Below are 24,885 nucleotides of genomic sequence, written 5' to 3' on the forward strand. Positions count from 1 at the left end.
GCAGCAACACCCCGAAGTCTCAAGCATGGAAGCCTCTCTTTCCCATCACTAGGTATCTGCCCCCATTTAACTAGAGACTAAAACTTCTGTTGGCAAACATGCCGAGTTACTTGCGCTGTGCACACTACGCAAAAAATACACATTTAAAGCATATTATTTCCAATTCTGTTGCAGCATTCGAGGAACTTCAGTAATAGTTGCAAGGTAGATATAAGAAATTAGGTTTATTAAGAATAAGTTCAATTATGATAAAAGTGTGTATTGGCAATAAGTAATATGAAATTGAAATATGGAATAGATGGGAGGTTGGGTCTTTAGTGTTAAGACCAATATATGTTTTATTGTTTGCTAAGAAAATTATGTGTCTATCGTTATTCCTGTGTGTAATTTGGTATTTGTTTTTTTTCTTTTTTCTTGCCGTATCAATAAAAACTAAGAAATAAATAATTTTTAAAAAGCATATTATTTCCCCCAAAGAATCCTGGGAGTTTTCCCCACACAGAACTGCAATTCTCAGCACCCTTACCAAGCTAAAGTTCCCGTGATTCTTTGTGGGGGGGAGGAAGGAATAACATGATTATTTAAATTTATGGGGTGCCCAGGTCAGAACCAACTCCAGCTACCTTGGGCAAACAAGGGGGGCTATTGGCTTCGGTAGCCAAGGAGAACCTCCAGCTCCAGAACAAGTATACCCCCAAATTCTGGAGAGGCAACCAAACAGAGGAATGGCCGCCGTCTACACATGCCCTGCTTGCGAGGTTCCAGAGGATGCTACTTGGGGAAATATAATATGCGACGTGGCCTGGTCCACAAATGCTGCAGCCGTTCTGAGAGGTTTGTTCTGCGGGAAGGAAGAGGCAGCGAAAGCCCAGCAGCTCCAGCTTTTAGCTCTCCTCTCCTGCCATCAAGACAGCTCCCCAGAGGCCCTCTGTTGCTGCTTAATGGATGCTCCTCCACCACCAGCCGCAGCCCAGCTCCTTCCCCGCCCGACGCTAAGTGCAGCTCACTGGAGCTGGCGGAAACCCTAAATGGGCCAGGCCCGGTGGCTCCCTGCTCATCCGCCACCCCCCAACTGCCTCCCCCATTCCCTGGCACCAGTGGGAAACGGCCAGGCAGGTGGTGGCAATAGGTGCCAAGAAGTCTTTTCATGAAACACCGGCCGGGGCTCCCAGGCTTACAAGCAAAGCGAGAGTCATTAGCCTCTCCCCCGCCCCCAAAGTGTCTTATATATTGAAATTGATGCCAGCAGGGCTCAGATCCGCCTGACAACAACAACAACAACACCCTGTGTGACCAGGAAGGTCTTCTCTGGGGTTTTCGGATGTGTGGGGATTCTCTGAAGCAGCCGTGGGCTAGCTAGCAAAGGCAGAAGGGCAGGGCCCCTCCTTCGTGGTTAAGTCACAGCCTCTTCTTAATATTCTGCAACCTTCCAAGATTACACATTAAATCTTAGAATTATGCAATAATACTCGCCAGGGATGTACGGGTTACAGATGCTTCAGGTTACAGACTCCACCATCCCAGAAATAGTACCTCGGGTTAAGAATTTTGCTTCAGGATGAGAACAGAACATAGCTGTCAACTTTCAGATTTGAAAATAAGGGATCAGCAGCCTAAAAAATAAGGGATCAGCAGCCTCACCTGTCCCGGGGACCGTCTACGGGATATCTAACAATCCAGGATAGCAGCAGGAAGCAGCGGGAAACAGCACTGGAATAAGGGAGTTTCCCGCAAAAAAAGGGAAGGGTGACAGCTATGGAATAGAAATCTTGCAGCCGCAGCGCAGCAGTAGTGGGAGGCCCCCATTAGCTAAAGTGGTGCTTCAGGTTAAGAACAGTTTCAGGTTAAGAACGGACCTCCAGAACGAATTAAGTTCTTAACCTGAGGTACCACTGTACTGCAACGATCAATGCAGATCTCTAGGTGGGCTCGCATACTCAGAAGATTGTTCGTCAGATGAACTGAAGTTGTTGAAACTGAAAACTTGCTGAACGTGCATTTGGCGACTTAGCAAACAAGCAAAGGATGCTTAAGAGAACAGATAAAAATGGCTTCTTGAGTTTCTGCAGAGAAACAACTTGCTGTACGGTAAGCCACCCAGCTGGGAAAACCCAGGCAGATGGGTCGGGTATAAATAATAAAATTGTTGTTGTTGCTGTTGTTAGGGTCGCGGGACAGAAGCGCTGGCGTTACAATCAGGAAAGCTAACGCAATATGGTCCCCCGCCCCCTGAAGCCCCTTATAAATCAGTCCAGGAGGCCAGCGAGTTAAAATGTAGTTTATTCCTTAAATAAAGTTCCGTTAAGTCATCTTGCATTTGGCACAGCAAAATAAATAATAAAAAAAGTCAGGGTGGAGGAAGAACCACGCACGCACGGACAAGAAAGTCCAACATGGGGGGAGAGGAAGGGCATCGAGTGAGTCAGGGAAAGATTGGCTACGCGGCACAGACCCGGTAATTTCGGACGCAGGGAAAAGGAGAAGGGCGGTCTGCCTTCAGGGGTCAAACAAACGGAATGAGCCACAGAAGAGAGAATCTAAAGCCTCTGGGCTGAAACCTGGAACTGGCAGGAGCTGAGAGAAAGAGAGACAGAAAGAAAGAGCACAGGTGTGAAACGGAGACCAGGGGGAGAAGAATCGGCAGGTGCCCCTTGCTATTCAGAGCATCCCAGGCCAGAAAAGCAGGCCTTCGAGGCAGAGGGAGAGGAAGGGGACCTGGCTGGGCCTCAGACCCCCAACCCTCACCTGTTTCCTTTCCTTAAGCCATGCTTCAGGAGAATAAGGCGAGCGCAGATGGGGACAAAAAGAAGGAATAGACCATTTTAAGCGGATTTCAGATAGTGGGGTGCAGGCTCCCCTCAGATCTGGAGGCAGAGAAGGAACGGGGAGTGCTGGGGAACCTCTAAAAGGGTGCCTAACCCAAAACAGATACCTATTTATATCAGCCCCCCACACCCACTTTAAAAAATGAAGACACACAACATGAAAGATAAGGCAGGGCTGTAATGGATGAAAAGGGAGAGTTGGGGTACAAAGATTTGGGGCACAGAGCTCCCCACCTACAGGCCATGTGGGGAAAACAGAAGTCATGGAGATGAAATTATGTGGCATCACCCGCAAGAGTTCAGCTCAACAACGACAAGGGTGGGGGGGAAATAACCCAGTACTGTTCTATTTGCTAAAATAAAACAGATGACTGCGTAGGCCAACACCACCCTCCAGTGGCCAGCACCGGCAAGAAAAAGCCTTATAAACTTGGTGGAGGAGAGAGCCTAGAAAGGGAGCGCAGCAGCAGCAGCAATGGCCGCTCGGAGCGCAGCAGTTAGCTAATAAAGAGGGCACCGCAGAAAGAGCCAAGCGCCTCTTCTCCCACAGACGGACCCACACTCACAGGCCCCCAATCTGCACTATATACATTTTACATTTGTGCCATACCGCTTTAAGCAGCTAGTTTGGCTTCCCCCAAGGAATCCTGGGAGCCGTAGTTTGTTAAGCGTACCAGGAGCTGCTATGACACATGAGAGGACTACAATTCCCAGAGTTCCCTGGGAAGAGGGACCGATCGCTAAACCCCTCTAATAACTGTGTGAGGGGAAAGAAGGCCTGCTAACAGGGCTTGGTGCCGTTGACAGACTAGTTTCCCAGGATCCTTTGGGAGGGAAGCCATGACTGTTTATAAAGCGGTGTGATCCTGCTTTAAATGCATAGTGTAGAGGGGGCCACACACACACACACACACACACACACACACAAACAAGCAAGGGTTCAGGAAACACCCCTCTGCACCAAACAGGAGGAGGAGGACACCTTATACTGCCAGTGTAGTTCTCCCTGCTCTGTTTTCCACCAGCAGGGAAGACATTCGAGGCATCAGAGCCCTTTGCCATTTAAGGGGGGCAACCAATCAGGAAGCAAGGGAGGCAGAGAGAATTGTGGGAGATGCGAGAATCCGGCAGCCCATGGTTGCAGCTCAAAGGAAGCAATTTGGGGAACTTGGGGAAGTGCCCTCGCCTCACCCCACCTGGGCTAAGCTGAAGGAGGGGTGGGGGCACGTGAAGAGGCTTCAGCAGTTGAAGAGTCGCTCCTAGCAAGGCCTTCATCCTCCACGCGGCCTTGGGAGAAAAGGCAGAGAGGTCCCCTGCTGCAATCTCCGGCGCCGAGGCGAAGAGGTTCAAAACTTCTCGCAGAACGGTTGCGGTTGCAGGAGATGAGGCGCAGTTGCCGATTCCATGCTGGGTGGTGGTGGTGGTGCGACGGGGGGGGGGGGAGGAGTGAAAGGACGGGGGCGGGCGGGCAGGGAGAGCACAGCCTTCTAAAATCAGCACACACAGGAAGGACTTCCGACGAGGGAGAGAAGGAGAGAGAAAGTGCAACTCGGCTTGTCGGTCGAAGCTGCCCCCACCCCGGTTGGGAAGGGGGCCGGAAGAGGAAGAGCAGCGGCAGATTTCTAACACATGCGCGCGCACACACACACGCACGCCTTTACGAAGGCCGGAAAGCGTTGCTCGCCGCCCCGGTCGCTGCGTTGGCGGCCGCCGTGCGCACTGCTTGGTTGGAGAAGACGCCGGCGGCAAACTCCTCCTGGGCTTTCTGGAAGCTGGCGCCCGTGCGGCGGTAGAGAGAGTGGATCTGTGGGGAGAGATAGACCAGAGATCGTGCTGCTTGTTCAAAGTGCTGGCTGTGCCCTATAAAAGCCCTAGGTCAGGCATAGGCAAAACTCTGGCCCTCCAGATGTTTGGGACTACAATTCCCATCATCTCTACCAGTGGTCAGGGATGATGGGAATTGTAGTCCCAAACATCTGGAGGGCTGGAGTTTGCCTGTGCCTGCCCTAGATGGTGTCGGCCAGGTGATGGACATTAACTCCCTCCACGCAACAAGAAAGTTGGTGGTTCGAGCCCACCCACAGATGGCTGCGGACAGGATTCCCACATTGCAGGGGGTTGGACTAGATGTCCCTCAGGGTCCCTTTCCAACTCTACCATTCTACCTGCACAGGTGCTAAGATCCTCAGGTGTGCACTATTTATTGAATTTATATACAGCCCTATACCCGGGGGTCTCAGGGCGGTTCACAGAAAAAATCAACATATAAAACCACAAAATACATAATAAAAAAACAACAACCCAATAGGCCCCTCCCCACAAAGAAACCCATTTTAAAAGGGCATAGGATGTAAATCAGATCAACCAAAGGCCTGGTTAAAAAGGAACGTTTTTGCCTGGTGCCTAAAAAGTGTGTAATGAAGGCGAACTTCTCTGGGGAGAGCATTCCACAGGCGGGGAGCCACTGCAGAGAAGGCCCCGTTCTTGTGTTGCCACCCTCAGAACATCTCATAGAGGAGGCACACAAAGAAGGGACTCAGAAGATAATCTCAGGGTCCAGGTAGGTTCATAGGGAAAGAAGCGGTCCTTGAGGTATTGGTGTCCTGTAATGTGGTGCAAATGTGGCCACAAAACCACAAGAAATCTATGGCCAGTTGCCACGGAAGGAAGGAAGGAAGGAAGGAAGGAAGGAAGGAAGGAAGGAAGGAAGGGAACAAGCTGTGCTACCATAATGATTAAGGTTTTAAATGATAATTTTAGGTTATATGTTAATGATTAAGTTTTAATTTATATATTTTTTAACTGTTGCTATGTCTGTATTGTCCGTGTTATACCTAATTGCGAATTCAAATGTACCCCATCATGTTTTATGACTTCCTTGATATTGTATGTGGGCTGGAACTGGTCTGTGACTGAAATAATAAATTCATTCAAGGAAGGAAGGAAGGAAGGAAGGAAGGAAGGAAGGAAGGAAGGAAGGAAGGAGAAACAGACTGGGAGCTCAGCACCCTGAAGCTGCCATACTCACCCGCTTCAGCATGATGATGCCGAGTCCGGCGACGACCGTGAAGAGCGTGGCCACCAGCATCATAAGAACGGCCACCCCAGTGTTCAGCTTCAGCGCTGTGAGGCTGACGATCCAACCACTGCAGTTGAGAGGGGGGAAAGAAGGATCAGTGCCCATGAGCAAGGGGGCGGCAATTGATAACTGTGTGCAACCCGGCAATTTTAGGCATAAAGAAAATCTCCCCTAAAAACAGCCACAAAACGTAATTATTATTTATATTCCATCCCCCACCCCCCGGACAAAGCAACTTGCAAACCATTTTAAAAACAAAGAATAAGAGTTTAAAGAAGGGGGCCAGTCACCATCTCTTAGCCTAACCTTACCTCACAGGGTCATTGTAAGGATGAAACAGGGAAGAGGAGGAGGACCACATATACTACATTGAGATCCTTGGAAGATAGAGGTGGTTTAAAAATGCAATCAATCAATCTTTTTTTGCTTTTTTTAAAAAAATAATCCAGCAGGCATTTTAATGGAATTCCAGTTTTACAGTTTGGACCAATTTTTGCTTTTGTTGTATTGCGTTCCTTGTACATTGATTAAGAGAACTCTGCAATTAAGCAGTACAGTGGTACCTCGGGTTAGAGACGCTCCAGGTTACAGACACTTCCGCTAACCCAGAAATATTACCTCGGGTTAAGAACTTGGCTTAAGGATGAGAACAGAAATCGTGCTCTGGCGGCACGGCAGCAGCAGGAGGCCCCATTAGCTAAAGTGGTGCTTCAGGTTAAGAACAGTTTCAGGTTAAGAATGGACCTCCAGAACGAATTAAGTTCTTAACCCGAGGTACCACTGTATATGAAATGTCCAAATAAATAAAAACCGCCCCAGGAAAGCATGGACTGCTTCCGTTCCACGAATTCTGCTTGCTCGGCACATTTTTAACACTTTCTCCTCAAAGCCCCGGACGGCAGATTTGCTAAACTTCCCTTCAAAGATCAGTGCTGCCTTTGCATATACTTAAGAGCTTGAAACAGTCCCTCACGTGTTTTCCCTATTGTACACATTATGAAAGGGTTAGAGAACGCTAAATTTATTCCCTTAGGAGCCAGTTTCCTGGTCCATCCCTAAAGACACTATTGAACTCCTTCCTTGTGAGGCTCTAATCTATTATCTATTATGAAACAAGCGGCAATAGATCAGAGGGGTGTAACTTATTTTACACCCACTGAGACAGTTAGCTCCTAATTTGTCACCTTCGCTCTTTGAAGGCTGTGGTATATTTTTTCCTCCGTTTTTTAAACGTCTGCAAATCTTCCATGGTCAGTTGACTGTAATTATACATTTGATTGATTGAGCAACCCCATTTCCTGCCTCACCCAATTTTGTGTTCGCTCCCCAGTCAGAATTGTGGTGCCTAGAGTTTCCTCAGCCCTTGCTGCTGGGCTGTTGTCCCCCAAATTCATTAGCCCCCCCCCAACCCACATTTCATTCTGATGCAAAGCTTGGGCTTCCCAAATACCCGAAAGCAGTGCTATTTTTCTAGAAAAAGAGGTGCCGGAACTGACCGTGAACACCTTCCCTCGTCCCCTTAGAATGGCAATGGAGCCCAATGGCTGGAACAGAGTTCCGGCAAGTTCCGGCTTAAAAAAACCGCCCTGCCTGAAAAGCCGCCTCCTTCCCTACAGACCCCCTTGGGTGTTAAGATCAGCAAAAGGGATCCTCTTGGTTCTTCCGCTGCCCTCAGAAGCTTGGGTGGTGGAGGCGGCTCAGAAGAGGGCCTTTTCTGTGGTGGAAGGGACGAACCATGGTAATATGGCCGCCCTGCGTGAGGCCAACATATGACGCCCTCCCCACAGCCCTCGTGGCACCGGCTTAAAGCGGGGCTTTGGGAAGGAGTCGCGCAGCTCTAGCAGAGTCCTAGAGCCCCTGTAATTCAGGGGTCAGCCAACTTTTTCAGCAGGGGGCCGGTCCACTGTCCCTCAGACCTTGTGGGGGGCCGGACTATATTTTGGAAAGGGGAAAAAATGAACAAATTCCTATGCCCCACAAATATCCCAGAGATGCATTTTAAATAGAAGCACACATTCTACCCATGTAAAAACACGCTGATTCCCGGACCGTCCACGGGCTGGATTTAGAAGGCGATTGGGCCGGATCCCGCCCCCGGGGCCTTAGTTTGCCTACCCATGCTTTAGATCAGGGGTCAGCAAACTTTTTCAGCAGGGAGCCGGTCCACTGTCCTTCAGACCTTGTGGGGGGCCGGACTATATTTTTTGGGGGAAATGTACGAATTCCTGTGCCCCACAAATAACCCAGAGATACATTTTAAATAGAAGCACACATTCTACCCATGTAAAAATACGCTGATTCCTGGACCGTCCGCGGGCCAGACTGAGAAGGCGACTGGGCAGGATCCGGCCCCCGGAACTTAGTTTGCCTACCCATGCCATAACTCCTTCCCAAAGCCTGGAAAATGTTTGTCCGGTTTTGGGAAGGAGACAGGACCCTGTCAGGGCCCTCGTGCCTCCTTCCCAAAGCCGGCTCAACCAGGCTTTGAGAAGGCGCCCTTCTGAGCTGACAGAAAGACAGGGAAGGGGCCTGTATGAAAGGCTGGTCAGAGAGGGTTTTCTCAGGGTGGGAGGCTGAGGAAAGGGAAGCTCTCCCAGATGGGAGAATTCAGCTCTCTGTATGTGTGAAGATTAAGATAAAATGGTAACTGAGGGCCACACAGATATATTTATAATTTTGTGTTATACAGCTGTACTTTGGTTGTCAAACGCCTTGGTACTGGGACGTTTTGGCTCCCAAATGCCGCAAACCCGCCCAGAAGCGAGCGTTCCAGTTTGCGAATGTTTTTCGGAAGCTGAATGTCCGGCGCGGCTTCCGACTGAGTGCAGCAAGCTCCTGTAGCCACTTGGAAGCCGCGCCTTGGTTTTTGAAACATTTCAGGAGTCAAACGGACTGCTGGAACGGATTAAGTTCGACAACCAAGTTACGACTGCCTGAGGATCATATGAGGATTATCATTAATGTACATTTCTTTTCCTCTTTGGTGTTTTTTTTCCTGTTTGATATATTGTTTTCTCTTATTCTTTTTCGCTTAGTTTGGATTTCATGGTATATTCAGTTGAAAACCTTTAATAAAATAGATTTTTTTTAAAAGAGAAGGCACCCTCCTCGGCTGTGGGGGAACCTGTGGCCCTGCCCTTAAGCTGTGAAATTCCTTCCCCACAGAGACGCAACCCAGTACCTTCATTATACAGCTTTCCATGAGTGCTGAAGGTGTGCCTCCTTTATATCCCTGGACTTTTGAAACCAGAGACATATATTTCCAGGACCCGCCTTATTTCTGTGATCGCCAGTTGATTTAAACTGTTTTCAACATAAGTGTTTAATTTGTTTATAGCTTGCCCTGGGACCTTATGGCGATGTGCAGGTAATAAATTAAAGTCACAAGACTGCAGGCCACTGAGACAGCAAGAACAGGGCACCCTTACCTGAACCCCCAGCCTGGGATGCCAATGGCCTGGAGAACGTACACCACATCTTGTGCGAAGAAAATGAAGAAGAAGACAAAGAAGTTGAAAGAGCTGTCACTCCTGAAAGAGGAGAGAAAGGAAGAGTTAGGACCCTATTGCTGTAACAGGGTTATGTCTGTTTATAAGAATATTTAGATACTGCTGTTCCATTTAAATAGATAAATGTCAGAGTGGTTCACAATAGTCATACATAAAACCAGACAGTAAAAAATATCCATATAAAACTCTGTCCACAAGAATGGAAAATCAGTGACCCTTCAAATGTTGCTGATCAGGGTTACCACGTGTCCCCTTTTTCCAGGACACATCCTCTTTTACAGGGGTAAAACTTCTGTCTGGGCGGATTTTTTTAATATTTGCCAAATTGTCTCTGGCTATGACTTCTGGATGAGACATAGACATAACTGGTGGTTGAAGACTTGCTTTCTTCTTTTCTCCTGCCTCCCCTCAGCAACAGATCACAGCTTCTATAGCCTACATATAGTAAAGGTAAAGGGACCCCTGACTATTAGGTCCAGTCGTGGCTGACTCTGGGGTTCCGGCGCTCATCTCGCTCTATAGGCCGAGGGAGCCGGAGTACAGCTTCCGGGTCATGCGGCCAGAATGACTAAGCCGCTTCTGGCGAACCAGAGCAGCGCACGGAAACGCCATTTACCTTCCCGCCGGAGCGGTACCTATTTATCTACTTGCACTTCGTGCTTTTGAACTGCTAGGTTGGCAGGAGCAGGAACCGAGCAACAGGAGCTCACCCCGTTGTGGGGATTCGAACCACCGACCGTCTGATCAGCAAGCCCTAGGCTCTGTGGTTTAACCCACAGCGCCACCCACATCCCTTCTACATATAGTATTTAAAAATGAGAGTCGTTGTAGCATCCTCGTTTTTGCTCTTCAAAATGTGGCGTTCCCCTGACTAGGCTGCATGGAACTGAAGGGAGTTGTGAGCCCAGTTAACATTCGGGTGGAGCCAAAGGTTCCCTCATTCCTTAGGCGGCAGAAACAAACTCCCAAAATATCCCTGCCCAATTTGCCTGGCGTCAAGTTACCCCGCTCCATGGCAGCATCGGGCCTCGCAGCCGCACGCCCACCGTACCTGAAAGCCTTGTACATGGGCCGATACCAGCAGAGGAAGGAGCAGGGCGTGAAAATCAAGGCCCAGAGGATTGAGAGGCCAAACCCTGAGCCGCCCCCAGAATCCACGCAGAAAAAGGCCAGGGAAGCCAGGAAGTTGAAGAAGAGGGTCACAATGCCGGCTGTGGGGACGAGAAAGGCGACATGGGTTAGCTGATCTCAAGGAAGCAGAGAGAGAGGGGCAAAGGCGGCCCCCACAAACTGCAGTCACAGGGTGGGGGGCGAAAGCTAAAGCCCTCCGTCGGGATGCAGCTGTGACCCCTCTCTCTGCCCTGTACAGAGTTAAGACTAACCATTCTTTTTAATTCAGCTGTGCAATCAAAGGCTGATCGTTTATTTATTTGTGGCTTGGGTTCGTTTACTACCCTGCCTTTCTCCCACAGTGCAGAACCCAAGGCAGCACAGAGGAGAAATTTGAAAAGATACAACTAAAAAAACCAAAACACCCCACAATCAATATAAATATTTTAAAAAACAAATCAGTACCCCCTATTCAGTGAAAACACCAAAAAGCGTTTAAAAGCACACACACACAAAATGATATGGCTTGTGTTTCCTAGTTAATTTGTACTTATGCTGTGAGTGTAAGCTTGCAGGGCACACAGAACGCTTCTTCAGGTGGCTGTTTGTTTCCTGTTTTGAACCTGCAAATTAACTAAAGCATGTGAGGAGGATCCCCATCGACACAGTGGCCTTAGGCTAGTTTATCTACGTTCTCCCTGCGCTGTGAGAGGCAGCATGCCTCTGAATGACCAGTTGCCGTGAACCTCAAGTGGGGAGAGTTGTTTGTTTGTTTTTAATATTATTTTTATTAACTTCTTTTTTAACACAATATTTCAGCATACCAATAACAAAACAAATAAATTCTTTGCTCTACTGAGCTCGTGACTTCCCTCCATCCCTTCAACCGGTTTTTAATTTTCAAATTTTTGTGTTGCACTTTATATCCTCTATTTCAGACCTTTATCCTGCCCGGGCGCTGAGGTCCAGCGCCGAGGGCCTTTTGGCTGTTCCCTCGCTGCGAGAAGCGAAGTTACAGGGAACCAGGTGGAGGGCCTTCTCGGTAGTGGCGCCCACCCTGTGGAACACCCTCCCACCAGATGTCAAAGAGATAAACAACTACCTGACATTTAGAAGAAGTTTCAGGGAAGTTTTTAATGTGTGACATTTTGATGTATTCTTGATCTTTGTTGGAAGCCGCCCAGAGTGGCTGGGGAAGCCCAGCCAGATGAGCGGGGTACAAATAATAAATTATTTTTTATTATTATTATTATTATTATTATTATTATTATTATTATTTCCTTATGATCAACTCTGTCTCAGTGGTATATAAAGTTTTGAGATTTACAGTTGTTGTTGCCCTCAAGTCCCCTTGTGAGAAAGAAGACGCTGAACAATGATGGGCCTTTGACTTGATTCAGCAGGATAAAGACCGTCTGCTCTAAATTCCCCCTGTGGCTGCTGGGGACTCAACCTTCTGCCTGCAAGACATGCACTCCTCTGCCACTGTGCTGTGCTTCAAGGACTTACCCATCCAGAGGTAGTACATGGTCGTGACCGTTTTCTGTGATTCCACGGGAATCTCCACAGGGATATCCTGATAGAAACACGGCTTCACCGGACAGAAGGAAGGCAACGGAGGCCAGTTGTTCTGATGGGCTGCGAGTCCAAAAGCAGAAAAACAAGAGTGAGGCAAGTGGCAAATTCAGGGTCCTTTCACGATACTCACAGCCAAGCCCCCTCTAAGATCATGGAATAATACTCTAATAATACATCACAACAATCCATGCAGATCTCCACCATGCAGATCAACTAGATCTACTATTTTCTGTGCACCTACATGGGGGCAAATGATTTGGAGTGCTCCAATATATTTTTTTCAGAGCAACATACCATATTTTCCATTTATAAGACATGGGGTTTTTTCTTCAAAAACTAAGCTTAAAAATTGGGGCCGTCTTAAACATGGATAGTGATGTGGTTGGAGAGGCGATTGGTGGCTGCCGCGAGCCGGAGATTGTCAGTGATGTTTTGGCGGGTGATTTGTTGTTGCGGCAAGTTCCACAGGTTATTGGCTGCTGTGGCAATTGGGCGGGCAATTGCCATTTGTTGTTGGCGAGCGTTCAGACGATTGGTCGCTCCGTCAATGTGCGCGCGATCGGCTGTCTTGGTCCCACGAAAAAGTACGACTTTTCCATCATACAGTCATTCCTCATGTTACGTCCGCTTCATGTTACGTTCTTTCAGGTTACGTCCCGCGGCAACCCGGAAGTACCGGAGAGGGTTACTTCCGGGTTTCGTCGCTTGCGGATGCAAGCAAAATGATGTCACGCACATGCGCAGAAGCGGCGAATCGCAACCTGTGCATGCGCAGACGCGCCGCTGCAGGTTGCGTTCTTTTCATGTTGCGAACGGGCCTCCGGAATGGATCCCGTTCGCAACCAGAGGTACCACTGTACGTAACAGAACTCACATGTCATTCTCTTGAAACTGAAGCACCTTATATAATAATAATAATAATTTATTATTTATACCCCGCCCATCTGGCTGAGTTTCCCCAGCCACTCTGGGCGGCTCCCAATCAAGTGTTAAAAACAGTACAGCGTTAAATATTAAAAACTTCCCTGAACAGGGCTGCCTTCAGATGTCTTTTAAAGATAGGATAGCTGCTTATTTCCTTCACATCTGAAGGGAGGGTGTTCCATAGGGTGGGCGCCACTACCGAGAAGGCCCTCTGTCTGGTTCCCTGTAACCTCACTTCTCGCAATGAGGGAACCGCCAGAAGGCCCTCGGCACTGGATCTCAGTGTCCGGGTAGAACGATGGGGGTGGAGACGCTCCTTCGGGTATACAGGACCGAAGCCGTTTAGGGCTTTAAAGGTCAGCGCCAACACTTTGAATTGTGCTCGGAAACGTACTGGGAGCCAATGCAGATCTCTCAGAATCGGTGTTATGTGGTGCCGGCAGCCACTCCCAGGCACCAGTCTAGCTGCTGCATTCTGGATTAAGTGCAGTTTCTGGGTCACCTTCAAAGGTAGCCCCACATAGAGCGCGTTGCAGTAGTCCAAGCGGGAGATAACTAGAGCATGCACCACTCTGGCGAGACAGTCCGCGGGCAGGGAGGGTCTCAGCCTGCGTACCAGGTGGAGCTGGTGGACAGCTGCCCTGGACACAGAATTAACCTGTGCCTCCATGGACAGCTGTGAGTCCAAAATGACTCCCAGGCTGCGCACCTGGTCCTTCAGGGGCCTTGTGGTTTCGGTGTTCCTAAACACTTCGCTTTGCAGCCTACAAAACAACCTCCTCTTTTTTCTCCAGACTGACCCCTGGAGCCCATCCTCAGAGGCTGACTCCCCTTCTTTCATTCTGACTGGCTCTAACCGGCACGTGAAGACTTCCTTCGCAGTGGATAAAAGGCTCCCCTTTCTTGCTGATTGGGCAACTCTGCGACAGACCCTGCTGCAGGAAACAGTCGTGGTCTTTGGCACCGCCTCTCCGCGGCCCCAGATCACTACACCCCCAGAGTGAGGTCAGGGTTTTTATTGCTGCCAGGGTGGGCTATACCTGCTCCGCCACTCAGAGCAGCGTTCTGCAGTTCTCGCTCCCGGCGGTCCAGCTCCTCAGCTTTGCGGTTCAGCTCCTCTTGCCGTTTCAACAGCTCCGCCGTGGCTGCCGCAGTCGACTCCTAGGGGGAAAGCAAGAGAAAAATCAGCAGGAGAGAAAGAGGAGGAACAGTCCTTCCCCATGCATATTTTTCATCCAATTGATTTTTTCATTATTATTTAAATTTCTATGCCACTTTTCCATATGAATATGCTCAAAGCAGCTCACAAGGGAACCGTAAAATGCGTATCAATACAGTGGTGCCTTGGTTCTCAAACGCCTTGGTACTCAAACAACTTGGAACCCAAACACTGCAAAACTGGAAGTAGGTGTTCCGGTTTGCAAACTGTTTTTCGGAAGCCGAACATGCTCCGTTTTGAGTTCCCCTGTGTTTCCTGTTGCACTGCTAATTTGAGTCCCCCCATTGTAATTCAAGTCTTCCATTTCAGATTGCAGTGTTTTAAGGTGAGATTTGGAGCTTATATTTGGTGCTTTTGTTTTTGCTATTTGTTTTGCTTTTTTTGTTTTGAGGCTTTTTCAGTTAATTTGTTTTTGTGACTGTGTGGATCCCAGTTCAGCTACTGATTGATTGATTGATTGATTGACTGACTGCGGAAATGGATAAAAGTCCCCCGTCCAAACAATGACTAACATCAGTGCATGTAAGGGAAAAAAATTAATTTTAATTTTTATCATCTACAATACTGTTTTATTTATTTTATAGTACAGTACATTGATTATTGCTTTCATTTTGTGGATCAGTTGGTCTTGTTAGGTAGTAAAATTCATGTTAAATTGCTGTTTTAGGAGTTGTTTTTAAAAGTCTGGAACGGACTAATCCGTTTTGCATTACTTTCTATGGGAAAGCGTGCCTTGGTTTTGGAACGGACTTCCGGAACGGATTAAGTTTGAGAACCAAGGTCCCCCTCTAACTGCAGAGCATCCACACACAGAAAGGCAGTCTTATTTAACAGCGCTGGAAAAAGAGCCTTAAAACTATTGCTCCAAAGGGAAAATGAGAAAATTATTCCTGCCTACATACGTGAAGATTATTATGATGGCATAGTTTTCTTTGTAGGTGTGGTTTTTTCATTTTTGGTTTCTGTTTGTTTTGCTTTGTTTTTGTTTGTTTTTGGATTTTATGTTTGTAATTTTTGTTGTGATTTTGCATTGAAAACAAACAAACAAATAAATAAACAAACAAATGATTTCTGCCTGTGGTACATCAGAAGGTCTCTAATCGGCCGAAGCAGGTGCACTGTGACCCATCTATGGAAACGGTGTGCTGTTTCTTTAAGGGAAGTGGTTTGGGAGTGTTACAGGGAGAGAGGTCTGATATCTCTCAGAGGTTAACTCCCATTCGATGAGTCTTCTGAGAAGTGAAAGCAACTGGGTTTCTTTTTCTCCGCTCGTTCATTTCCTTTTTTCTTTAAAGAAAAAAGCAGCCTTCTGTTTGATGTAAATGAAGTTTGCCAGTGAATCAAAATAGATCTTTGTTAAAAAAAAAAGAAGCCAAGCTTCAGAGAACCATCATTCCGGTTAAGAAAGCCTTGTCCGGCGCAACAACAGAAAGTGGCAATGGCCTCAGAAAGGAGCATTATAAGAATACCAGTTGTTGTTTTTTTTAAAAAAAAAAACCCCACACAATGACAAGTTGCTAGTCCTGAAGACTGGCTTGAAGGAAGACAAGCAAAAAAACCCAAAGAAACTCAGAAGCTGAAAAGAGCAGATGAGTAGCATTCTTGGGGAATCGAAGAGTGCAGGTTTCACCACCGTTTCTTCATTTATTTTTATTATTATTATTATTATTATTATTATTATTATTATTATTTTCTATACCACCCTTCGTCCAAAGATCACAGGGCAATTTCCCCCCTTTTCGGATTTCGGAAAATCCGAAACCAGCGTGACGAACTGTTTGAAAAGGACAGGAGTAAATTTATACAATATATGAAAGAACACTGTAAACATTTGAGAACGTTTGCAGGTTTGATTTTAAATATTTTATAATGATAATTTTTGAAACTGATTTACAAATACTAAAGTAAATTTTTTTTAAGTATAGTAAGAAGGTAAATAAGGTGATATAGAAATGCTAAGGTGATTGTGATTGCTTAAGAAAGCCAGGGAGTGGGGGAAGTCGATGATCAGTATGAGCAAAGCTGTATTTGATGATATGATTTGATATGAATGCGACGATGGAAAAATATGAAAATTTAATTATATATATATATATATATACACACACACACATATAAACAAAGATCACAGGGCAGTTTACTATATAAAAACGCAAAAATACATAACATAGTAACAAAACAAAACAAAAATACCCCCCCCCCCCGTTTAAAAGGCCATAGATTGTTTAAAGGCCTGAGAGAAGAGGAATGCTTTTGCCTGACACTTAAAAATATATAATGAAGGCACCAGGCAAACCTCCCTGGGGAGAGCATTCCACAAACATGGAGCCACCACCGAAAAGGCCCTTTTGTGTGTCCCCCCCCCTCCAGACCTCTTATGGAGGAAGAACACAAATAAGGGCCTCAGATGACTAATGCAGACTCCATGTCGGTTCATATGGGGAGAGGGGGTCCTTAATATCCATTCCTACCAACTTTAGAATCAATTCTAACATAATATTTAACTCTGGGGCTGTGTACATACATTTAAAGCTCATTCCTCACCCGCCAAAGGATCCTGGGAACTGTAGTCTCCCCCTCGTGGAGTGACAATCCTTGACACCCTTAAAAAACTACATTTCCCAGCATTCTTTGGGAGCAGTGCTTTAACTATATAGTGCACACACAGCTTCTGATTCCCTTTTGGCGCAGAATCTAGATTACCTTGCAGAACAGCGATTTTTCTCCTTTTCAAAAGTAGAAATTGTAGATGTTAGAAGCACAGAACTCCAAGCGATAACAGGTTCTGACTGGTGCTGAAATTTGCACTGCCCAGGAATGCAACAGCAACTATGTCCTGTTTCTGTTCTCATCCTAAAGCAAAGTTCTTAACCTGAAGCACTATTTCTGGGTTAGCGGAGTCTGTAACCTGAAGCGTACGTAACCCAAGGTGCCACTGTATTTAAATTCCTCTTTTGTTACTTCTGTCACAAAAGCCATGCAGCGAGGAAACAAACTCGTGCAGAAAACAGAAGCCATTTTGGAGGATTTAAGAAACGTAAATAAGAACGTACAATAAAAAGCGACCACCCTGGATTTATAGTCTCGAACCCAGGAGCGCTTAAACGCAGGCGCTTCCCCCTTACCTGAGTGCCGTAGGAGCCATAATTCTTGGGCTCGGTGGGGCTTGGCTTCTTGGCGGGCTGCGAGGCAGGAGCTGGCGGTGCTGCAAGGGGGGCCGGTGAAACCGAGGGAGGGGCAGCGTACGGAGGGGGCAGCTGCTGCGGAGGGGAGAACGTAAGAACATAAGATGCGCCTGATTGCTGGATCAGGCCAATGACCCACTTAGTCCAGCATCCTGTTCTTCCCGCGGCCAACCAGATGCCCCAATGGAAAACTCTCCTGCGGACATTAATCGAAACAAGTCCAGGTATGTATTTTAGGGCACTGTTTTGTGAAGGATTCTCTGCATTTCCCCCATGCTTTTTGAAACTCTTGTCTAGTGTGATCTCTAATTGCCTCTAATAGCCAGTTCAATATACTCTAACTGTTTGTCTTGCCGTTCCATGGCCCAGTTTCTTTTTTCCAGTTTTTAGCAATTAGCTAAAAACTGCCTCATCCTCTTTCAAAGCCATCCGAGACGGCAGCCATCACAGTTTCCTGTGGCGGGGAGTTCCTTTTGGGCTCCCTACATGCTGTCCTGCTGGCCTGCGCCCGAGAGACACCGCAATTTCTCTCACAGGCACACCAGTTCTGGAGAGCTTCCCCTCAGCACCCCATACGCCGAGTGCAATCTCAGCCCAGCTGCAAACTGGGCCTCGGAGACCTTCCCTCACCCTGTAAAAAGAAGCAACAGCGAAACTGGTGTAATAAAAGAATAGCCCTCCTACCGCTGTGTTGTCAAAAGGGTTGTAGACATCCAAGGTGGCGTAATCCGACGTCGGCCTGTGCTGTACGATGGCGGGGTCCTGAGAAGACAAAAGAAGTTGCGTTTAGATTTGAGAACTGGTGTAGGTGTTGCGATGGCTGCCACCTCTGGAGGCAGTTCTGATGTGGCAGGCTAGCCTTCCCTGACTTTGGATCCCCAGATATAGGTGGACTACAATTCCCATAATCCCTGGTCACTGTGCCACGATGGGAATTGTAGTCCAACAACACCCGAAGACCCAAAGTTGGGAAATGGCTCTCAGTAGCTCATAGTATTATTATTAATAATAATAATACAGTGGTACCTTGGGTTACGGTACCTTCGGGTAACGTAATTTCGAGTTACGAACGCGGAAAATACTTCCGGGTTTCGCCGCGCACACACATGCACAGAAACACTCTATTGCGCCACGAGCATGCGCAGAAGCAGCACCTCCAGATACAGACTTTTCAGGATAAGTACGGCCCCCCGGGATGAATTAAGTTTGTATCCAGAGGGTCCACTGTAATAACTTATTTATATCCCGCCCATCTGGCTGGGTTTCCCCAGGCAATCTGGGCGGCTTCCAGCAAAATATTAAAATACAATAATTCATCAAATATTAAAAGCTTCCCTAAACAGGGCTGCCTTCAGATGTTGCCTTGACATCTGATGGGAGGGCGTTCCACATGGCGGGTGCCACTACCGAGAAGGCCCTCTGCCTGGTTCCCTGTAACTTCGCTTCTCGCAGGAAGGGAACCGCCAGAAGGCCCTTGGCGCTGGACCTCAGTGTCCAGGCTGGACGATGCGGGTGGAGACGCTCCTTCAGGTATACTGGGCCGAGGCCGTTTAGGGCTTTAAAAGTCAGCACCAACACTCTGAATTGTGCTCCGAAACGTACTGGGATCCAATGTAGGTCTTTAAGGACCAATGTAATATGGTCTCGGCGGCCACTCCCAGTCACCAGTCTGGCTGCTGCATCTGAGACAACAGGCCTCTGAACGGCAGTTACTGGGGAACCCAAACTGGGAATGTTATGCACCTCCAGATGGTGGGGATGTCAGGCGTCATCCTGGCACCCAGGCCTCCTCACTCGGTTGCAGGTGGCCAATAGCCAGGTGCAAAATGCAGGGCTCGCAGTTTAGTGTTCCCCTCCCAGCTGAGCAGCGCAAACAAGCTGTGTTGTCCCTGCTCGCGAGGCAGTGGGGTGAAAGTGTCTCAGCTCCCACGGGGCCAATGCAGCTTCTTGTTTCAACATCATGGTGTATCCCCAAATAGCAATGTTTGGTTGGTGATACATCGTGATGTTTACAGTGGTACCTTGGGTTAAGTGCCGTATTTTTCGCTCTATAAGACGCACCAGACCACAAGACGCACCTAGTTTTTGGAGGAGGAAAACAAGAAAAAAAAATTCTGAATCTCAGAAGCCAGAACAGCAAGAGGGATCGCTGCGCAGTGAAAGCAGCAATCCCTCTTGCTCTTCTGGCTTCCGGGATAGCTGCGCAGCCTGCATTCGCTCCATAAGACGCACACACATTTCCCCTTACTTTTTAGGAGGGAAAAAGTGAGTCTTATAGAGCAAAAAATACGGTACTTAATTCGTTCCGGAGGTCCGTTCTTAACCTGAAACGGTTCTTAACCTGAAGCACCACTTTAGCTAATGGGGCCTCCTGCTGCCGCCGTGCCGCCGGAGCCTGATTTCTGTTCTTATCCTGAAGCAAAGTTCTTAACCCGAGGTACTATTTCTAGGTTAGCGGAGTCTGTAACCTAAAGCATCTGTAACCTGAAGCATCTGTAACCCGAGGTACCACTGTATTATTATTATTATTATGCCGCCGGATTGCTAGTTAGCACTGCTTATGGTTAGAACTACGACGGTATCTGACATCGCCCAACCCTAGGGACCAGTAGCCACTGGAAAAGTTATCCTCTGCAAATTTGTCTAATCGTCTCATGCTTTGTGACACAACTCCGCTGGATGCAAAGGTGGTCAAAGGGAGGCATATTGTGCCCTGCCAATTCCACATAAAGGAAGGGGGTGGGGAATGCTTTGAATGTGTGGCATGGCTATCACCCCCTGATCGCCCGAGATCATCCCAAGAAACCACCTGACCTCTGCACAGTTAAGTCATATTCATCTAGTAGTGCCTACATGAATCAAAGCTTTTCTTGCCAGTTCTCTGGAAGGCTTTTTCCTGTTGAAAGCAGAGAGGCACCTGCAATTCTGCAGAAAACATTTCGGCTTCACCCAGCAAGAATTAATATGATTCATTCATTCTGAATTTCATAATCTTAAATGTTTGTGATGCTTTAAGGATTCCCTTGTACGCTGCCTTCGTATGTTTCTTTTGTGGTTTGCAAAAACTTTTAGGAACAAAATACGCCAGCACTTTCAGTCCGAATATCTTTTTGCTGTTCGCTGTGATAGCAGCTGAATGGAGCCCGCATCTGCTGGGGAAGTCTACCTCCGAATACTCTGTGTGCTGGGAGGGCAGGGAAGGGAGGGTGTGCTCTCCCCCCCCCCCACCCACTCTGCTTGTCGGCTTTCTGGAAGCTTCCGGCCAGCTGTTGTTGGAAACAGGATGTTGAAGCAGATGGGCTTTGGGGTCTGATTTCGCAAAGCAGGCCCTGTGTTTTAATCGCTTATATGCTGGCCAGTCGCTGTTATTGTAACTCTGCACACAAAAAAACCTTGTGGGAAAGGAGTGTTGAAATGGAGAGCTCTAAAGCTACATGTTTTGATTTGAAGCTTGCCTTCGGAGCCTGTCTGAAGCGGGTGGCTCAGCTCTCGCATGGCTTCCTGAGATGGGCAGGATGTGGAGGAGAATGCTTGAACTCTCTGCCTCTGTCAACAGCGTCGCCAGATTGAGCCTAATGGTTCGTCTAAGTCCAACATCCTATTCTCACAGAGGCCAACCAGTGGAACACACACCCCTTCATTGGAGGTTTGTAAACAGAGCTCGGCTGGCCATCTTGCAGCGATCCTTTAGCTGTGATTCCTTGCATTGCAGGACTAGAGTGTGATGGCCTGGGACTTGGGCTCGGACTCAGAACCAGAGGAGACTCAAGTCTGCACCAGATCCTTTGCCTCAGGCATCATCTGAACCAAGTCTGGGGCCTGATCCTGAAGAGTTTCAGTCTGGACTGGTTCTCTTGCAACAAACACCAGCTGGGCCGAGTCAGGGGCCTGCAGGGATTACCGTACCTCACTGCCTTCAGCTGGGCCATCATTTACAGCTGCTCCACTACCAGTTGGGTCAGGGGAGGCTGAGGCAGCCCCTGGGTCTAGTAACCCACTGACGTCTCCTGAGCTGCAGAAACTGAGGTCTGAGAGAAGGAGAGACCTGAGTACTTGCAGGAGGAGTGCTCGCCTTCGGGCGAGACAGGGCGGTGAGTCGCTGGGGGATCAGGACCAGCCAATACCCCGACAAAGATAAAAGGCTATCGGACCCCGCCCCAAGTTGCAGGAGCAACATTGCTGTGTGCTAGATCCTGCCTGAGATCCTGTACCTATCCTTGCCTGGTTTCCTGCCTCATGTCCCACCTTGGCCCTATTGGACTGACTCCCAGCGGAACCTTCGGATTCTGGACTGGTCCTGGACCGCGTTTCACGGGTTACCCTCAGGCCCAGCATACAGAGGTCCCTTGAGGCCTCTTCCCAATTCTATGATTCTACAACCAGTTGCCTTCTGGGACATATACTAGCAGGCCCTTAGTGCGGTAGACCTCTGCTAGTGCACAGTGTTCAAAATGAGCTAGGCGCATTTTGCACCAAGCTATTGGCCACTTGCGACCAAGTGAGGCTGTCTGGGGGCCAGGAGGGGGCCAGACATCTCTACCATCTGGGAATCATTGGACCTGCACTGTTTCCACACACTAATAACCCATCCTGTAAAATTCTGTCAGTTATATTTTTTCCTGCACAACCAGAAAGCATTTATGGAACCACAATGCCTTTTCTCTGTGCCAGCCTGGGCAGGAACAGCAAATGACGTTCTAGTGAATTGTTGTCGCTTGTCTTCACTTAGCCCACCCGGCTGCCCTGATCATGGTTGTGAAGAATATCCCAGCGTTATGAGTGGCCTGTGTCACCATTAAGAAAAAGAGGTCGAAATAAGCCAATATACATGTGGACTGTCCCTGGGCCAAGTGACTTTTCTTCTTTCAGTTCTCTAAGCTCTTAACCGATCTCAAGGTTGCCATCTGAACTAGCCAGATATTTAACTGAGAATCAATCACAGTCAGTCCATTATTTGAAAAATAAGGCTTGAGAGCAGTCTTGCCCCAAATTGGCAACTAGACCTTCTGTTTTGCTGACTGTACCTGTGGTTTAAGGAGTTATTTGGCGCTTAGCTTACAGTGGTACCTAGGGTTAAGTACTTAATTCGTTCCGGAGGTCCGTTCTTAACCTGAAACTGTTCATAACCTGAGGTACCACTTTAGCTAATGGGGCCTCCTGCTGCCGCCAGAGCACGATTTCTGTTCTCATCCTGAAGCAAAGTACTTAACCCGAGGTACTATCTCTGGGTTATTGGAGTCTGTAACCTGAAGCGTATGTAACCTGAAGCATATGTAACCCAAGGTACCACTGTATATATCTGAATTTCTAACACTGGACAAGAGTACCTCTGAGCACCCATAGATAGCACCCACACAGAGGCTTAATGATGATGATGATGATTAATAATAATAATAATAATAACTGATACCCCGCCCATCTGGCTGGGTTTCCCCAGCCACTTTGGGCAGCTTCCAACAAAATAAAAAAAATACAATAAAACTTCAGACATTAAAAACTTCCCTAAAGAAAAAGGCTTGTGGAAAGCAAGACCTCCAAGCACTGTTCACACCTCTCTCTTTTGACCAAAGGATAAATATTGACCCAGGCAGTTACTCATTGCCTATGGAGGTTAGGCAACCCATTTTGCTTAGAAAAGTTGGGTTGGGCCCAAAGAACAGTAGAAGGGACAGGAAGACAACGTGCAAGATGACCAACGTAACAAAAATATTTCTCAGTCTGGAGAAGACACTATTTGACAATAAAACACGACCACACTTGAAAAGATAGTCAACAACAGGCCTACAACTTTGAAGGAACCACGTGCTTGGGGTCTCATACGATAAAACCCCAAGGTTAATAAGCTTATCGAGTTGACAATAGTTTACCCCACCTCAGATCCTAGTTATCTCTAGCAGATATAAGTGACGCAGTGGACCAGGCCAAACCTTAAGAGTTTCACAGCCTTGGAGTTGAAAGGCGGAAGAGGCAATTAGAATGAAGCCAAGCGGCCAATTATCCAAAGAGATCTGGGCTGGGCGAGCAACTAGGTTTATTTAATCCAGAGATAGGACAGAATGCAGCAATTCTCAGGAGGTGGAGATAAACGAAGGCACCATGGGAAATGCCATTTGAAGAGGTAACTGTATGTGTAAAGACCCTCAGTTATTCTGGGGCTCGGTTAGCTCCGTAACAGGCAGCCTCCAGTTATTCCTGAGGATTTTAAATTTATTTTTAAGGCAGGGCAGACACAAACACTGCAGCGTTCTAGAATAGTATGGTTGACTAAACAGAGATGGGGACAGCAAATCCAGCCAGATGAAGTCTTTCTTACCCCAACTGATGAGACGGGAGAGGAGAGAGAGGCCTTCATTCCACCAATAAAGGGTAATTTAAAAAAATTAAGCCTGCCCTACGGGCTCGGCTACAAAGGATCCATTGACCACCAGATTCAAAGCAGCAGCAAACGACAACAACAATTGACTGACATCTGCCAACAGTCGCCAGAAGGAAGAGTGGTTTGGGATGGGAGACAGACCAGCACCCCGCAATCGCAGTACAGTGGTACCTCTGTTTACGTACTTAATTCGTTCTGGTGGTCCGTTCTTAAGCTGAAACTGTTCTTAACCTGAAGCACCACTTTAGCTAATGGGGCCTCCTGCTGCCACAGCGCAATTTCTGTTCTCATCCTGAGGCAAAGTTCTTAACCCGAGGTACTATTTCTGTGTTAGCAGAGTCTGTAACCTGAAGCGTCTGTAACCCGAGGTACCACTGTACCAGGGGCAAAAGCAAACCCCAAACGGAAAGCCAAGAAGGCGCCGACTTACTGCCAACTTCGGACTTACCACGGGAGGGGAGTGGGAGGTTAAAACCCCTCTGCTCACCCCCCAGAGGGACTGGGGGCAGGTAAGCTACGAGGACCCCCCCCCACCTCAAGACAACGGGCAGGGGGTCAACGAGTTCAACGCCCCAGGGGAAATCCTGCTCCCCGAGTCCCCGGTCCGTATTCGGGTAAAGAGCCCCTTTTACCCCGGAATGGGCATCACCACCCCGGGGGAGGGGAGGAGAAGCCGCGCCCCCCCCCGCCAGACGCACCTGGAAGGGATTCCCCGTCTCCCCCTCGAAGGGGTTTCCCCCGCCGTTCAGGGCCATGCCTGCCCGTCCTGCCCTCCCTCCGCCGAGCGTTCGACTGCGTCGCCTCGCCTGCGATGCTCAACGCCCATTGGCTGCCGAGGTTCTGCGCGTCACCCGCAGAGAGGGAGGGGATTCCTACGCACGTGACTGAGAGGAAACGGGGGAAGTGGAGCCGTGACGCCCAAAGGGAGATGCCCCGCGCGGGGGATGATGGGAGATGTAGTTCTCTACAGAGCTTTAGTTTAGAGCGACTGGGCGCAAGGCATGCTGGGGGCTGTAGTCCCATATATGCTAAAGTGCAAAGAGAAGGGTATCAGCCATGCTCCGCACCAGGGGTTATGCA

General features: G+C 48.1%; 1 protein-coding gene across 4 annotated transcripts; it reads right to left on the reverse strand.

Moving 5' to 3' along the window:
• Window positions 1-2,264: 2,264 nt before the first annotated feature.
• On the reverse strand, window positions 2,265-24,653 carry SCAMP3 (secretory carrier membrane protein 3). 4 transcript variants are annotated; one of them, XR_013980216.1, is made up of 10 exons: window positions 24,504-24,653; window positions 18,114-18,191; window positions 17,370-17,504; window positions 14,066-14,186; window positions 12,033-12,161; window positions 10,465-10,624; window positions 9,333-9,434; window positions 5,854-5,971; window positions 4,022-4,629; window positions 2,265-2,574 (listed from the first exon to the last, which is right to left on the reverse strand). XR_013980216.1 is itself a non-coding variant. In XM_080984789.1 (10 exons), exons 1-9 carry the CDS (start codon window positions 24,558-24,560, stop codon window positions 4,483-4,485), a joined length of 1,047 nt encoding a protein of 348 aa, XP_080840915.1. In that variant the 5' UTR covers window positions 24,561-24,653; the 3' UTR covers window positions 2,265-2,574; window positions 4,479-4,482. The 4 variants fall into 4 exon arrangements, 3 of the variants coding, with proteins under 3 accessions (XP_080840915.1, XP_080840916.1, XP_080840914.1); XM_080984789.1 differs by having other exon boundaries at window positions 4,479-4,629; XM_080984790.1 differs by having other exon boundaries at window positions 2,265-4,629; window positions 17,370-17,501.
• Between the last annotated feature and the right edge of the window lie 232 nt (window positions 24,654-24,885).

The sequence above is a fragment of the Podarcis pityusensis genome (assembly GCF_964106645.2).
Source record: "Podarcis pityusensis genome assembly, chromosome: 16".
Taxonomy (NCBI): domain Eukaryota; kingdom Metazoa; phylum Chordata; class Lepidosauria; order Squamata; family Lacertidae; genus Podarcis; species Podarcis pityusensis.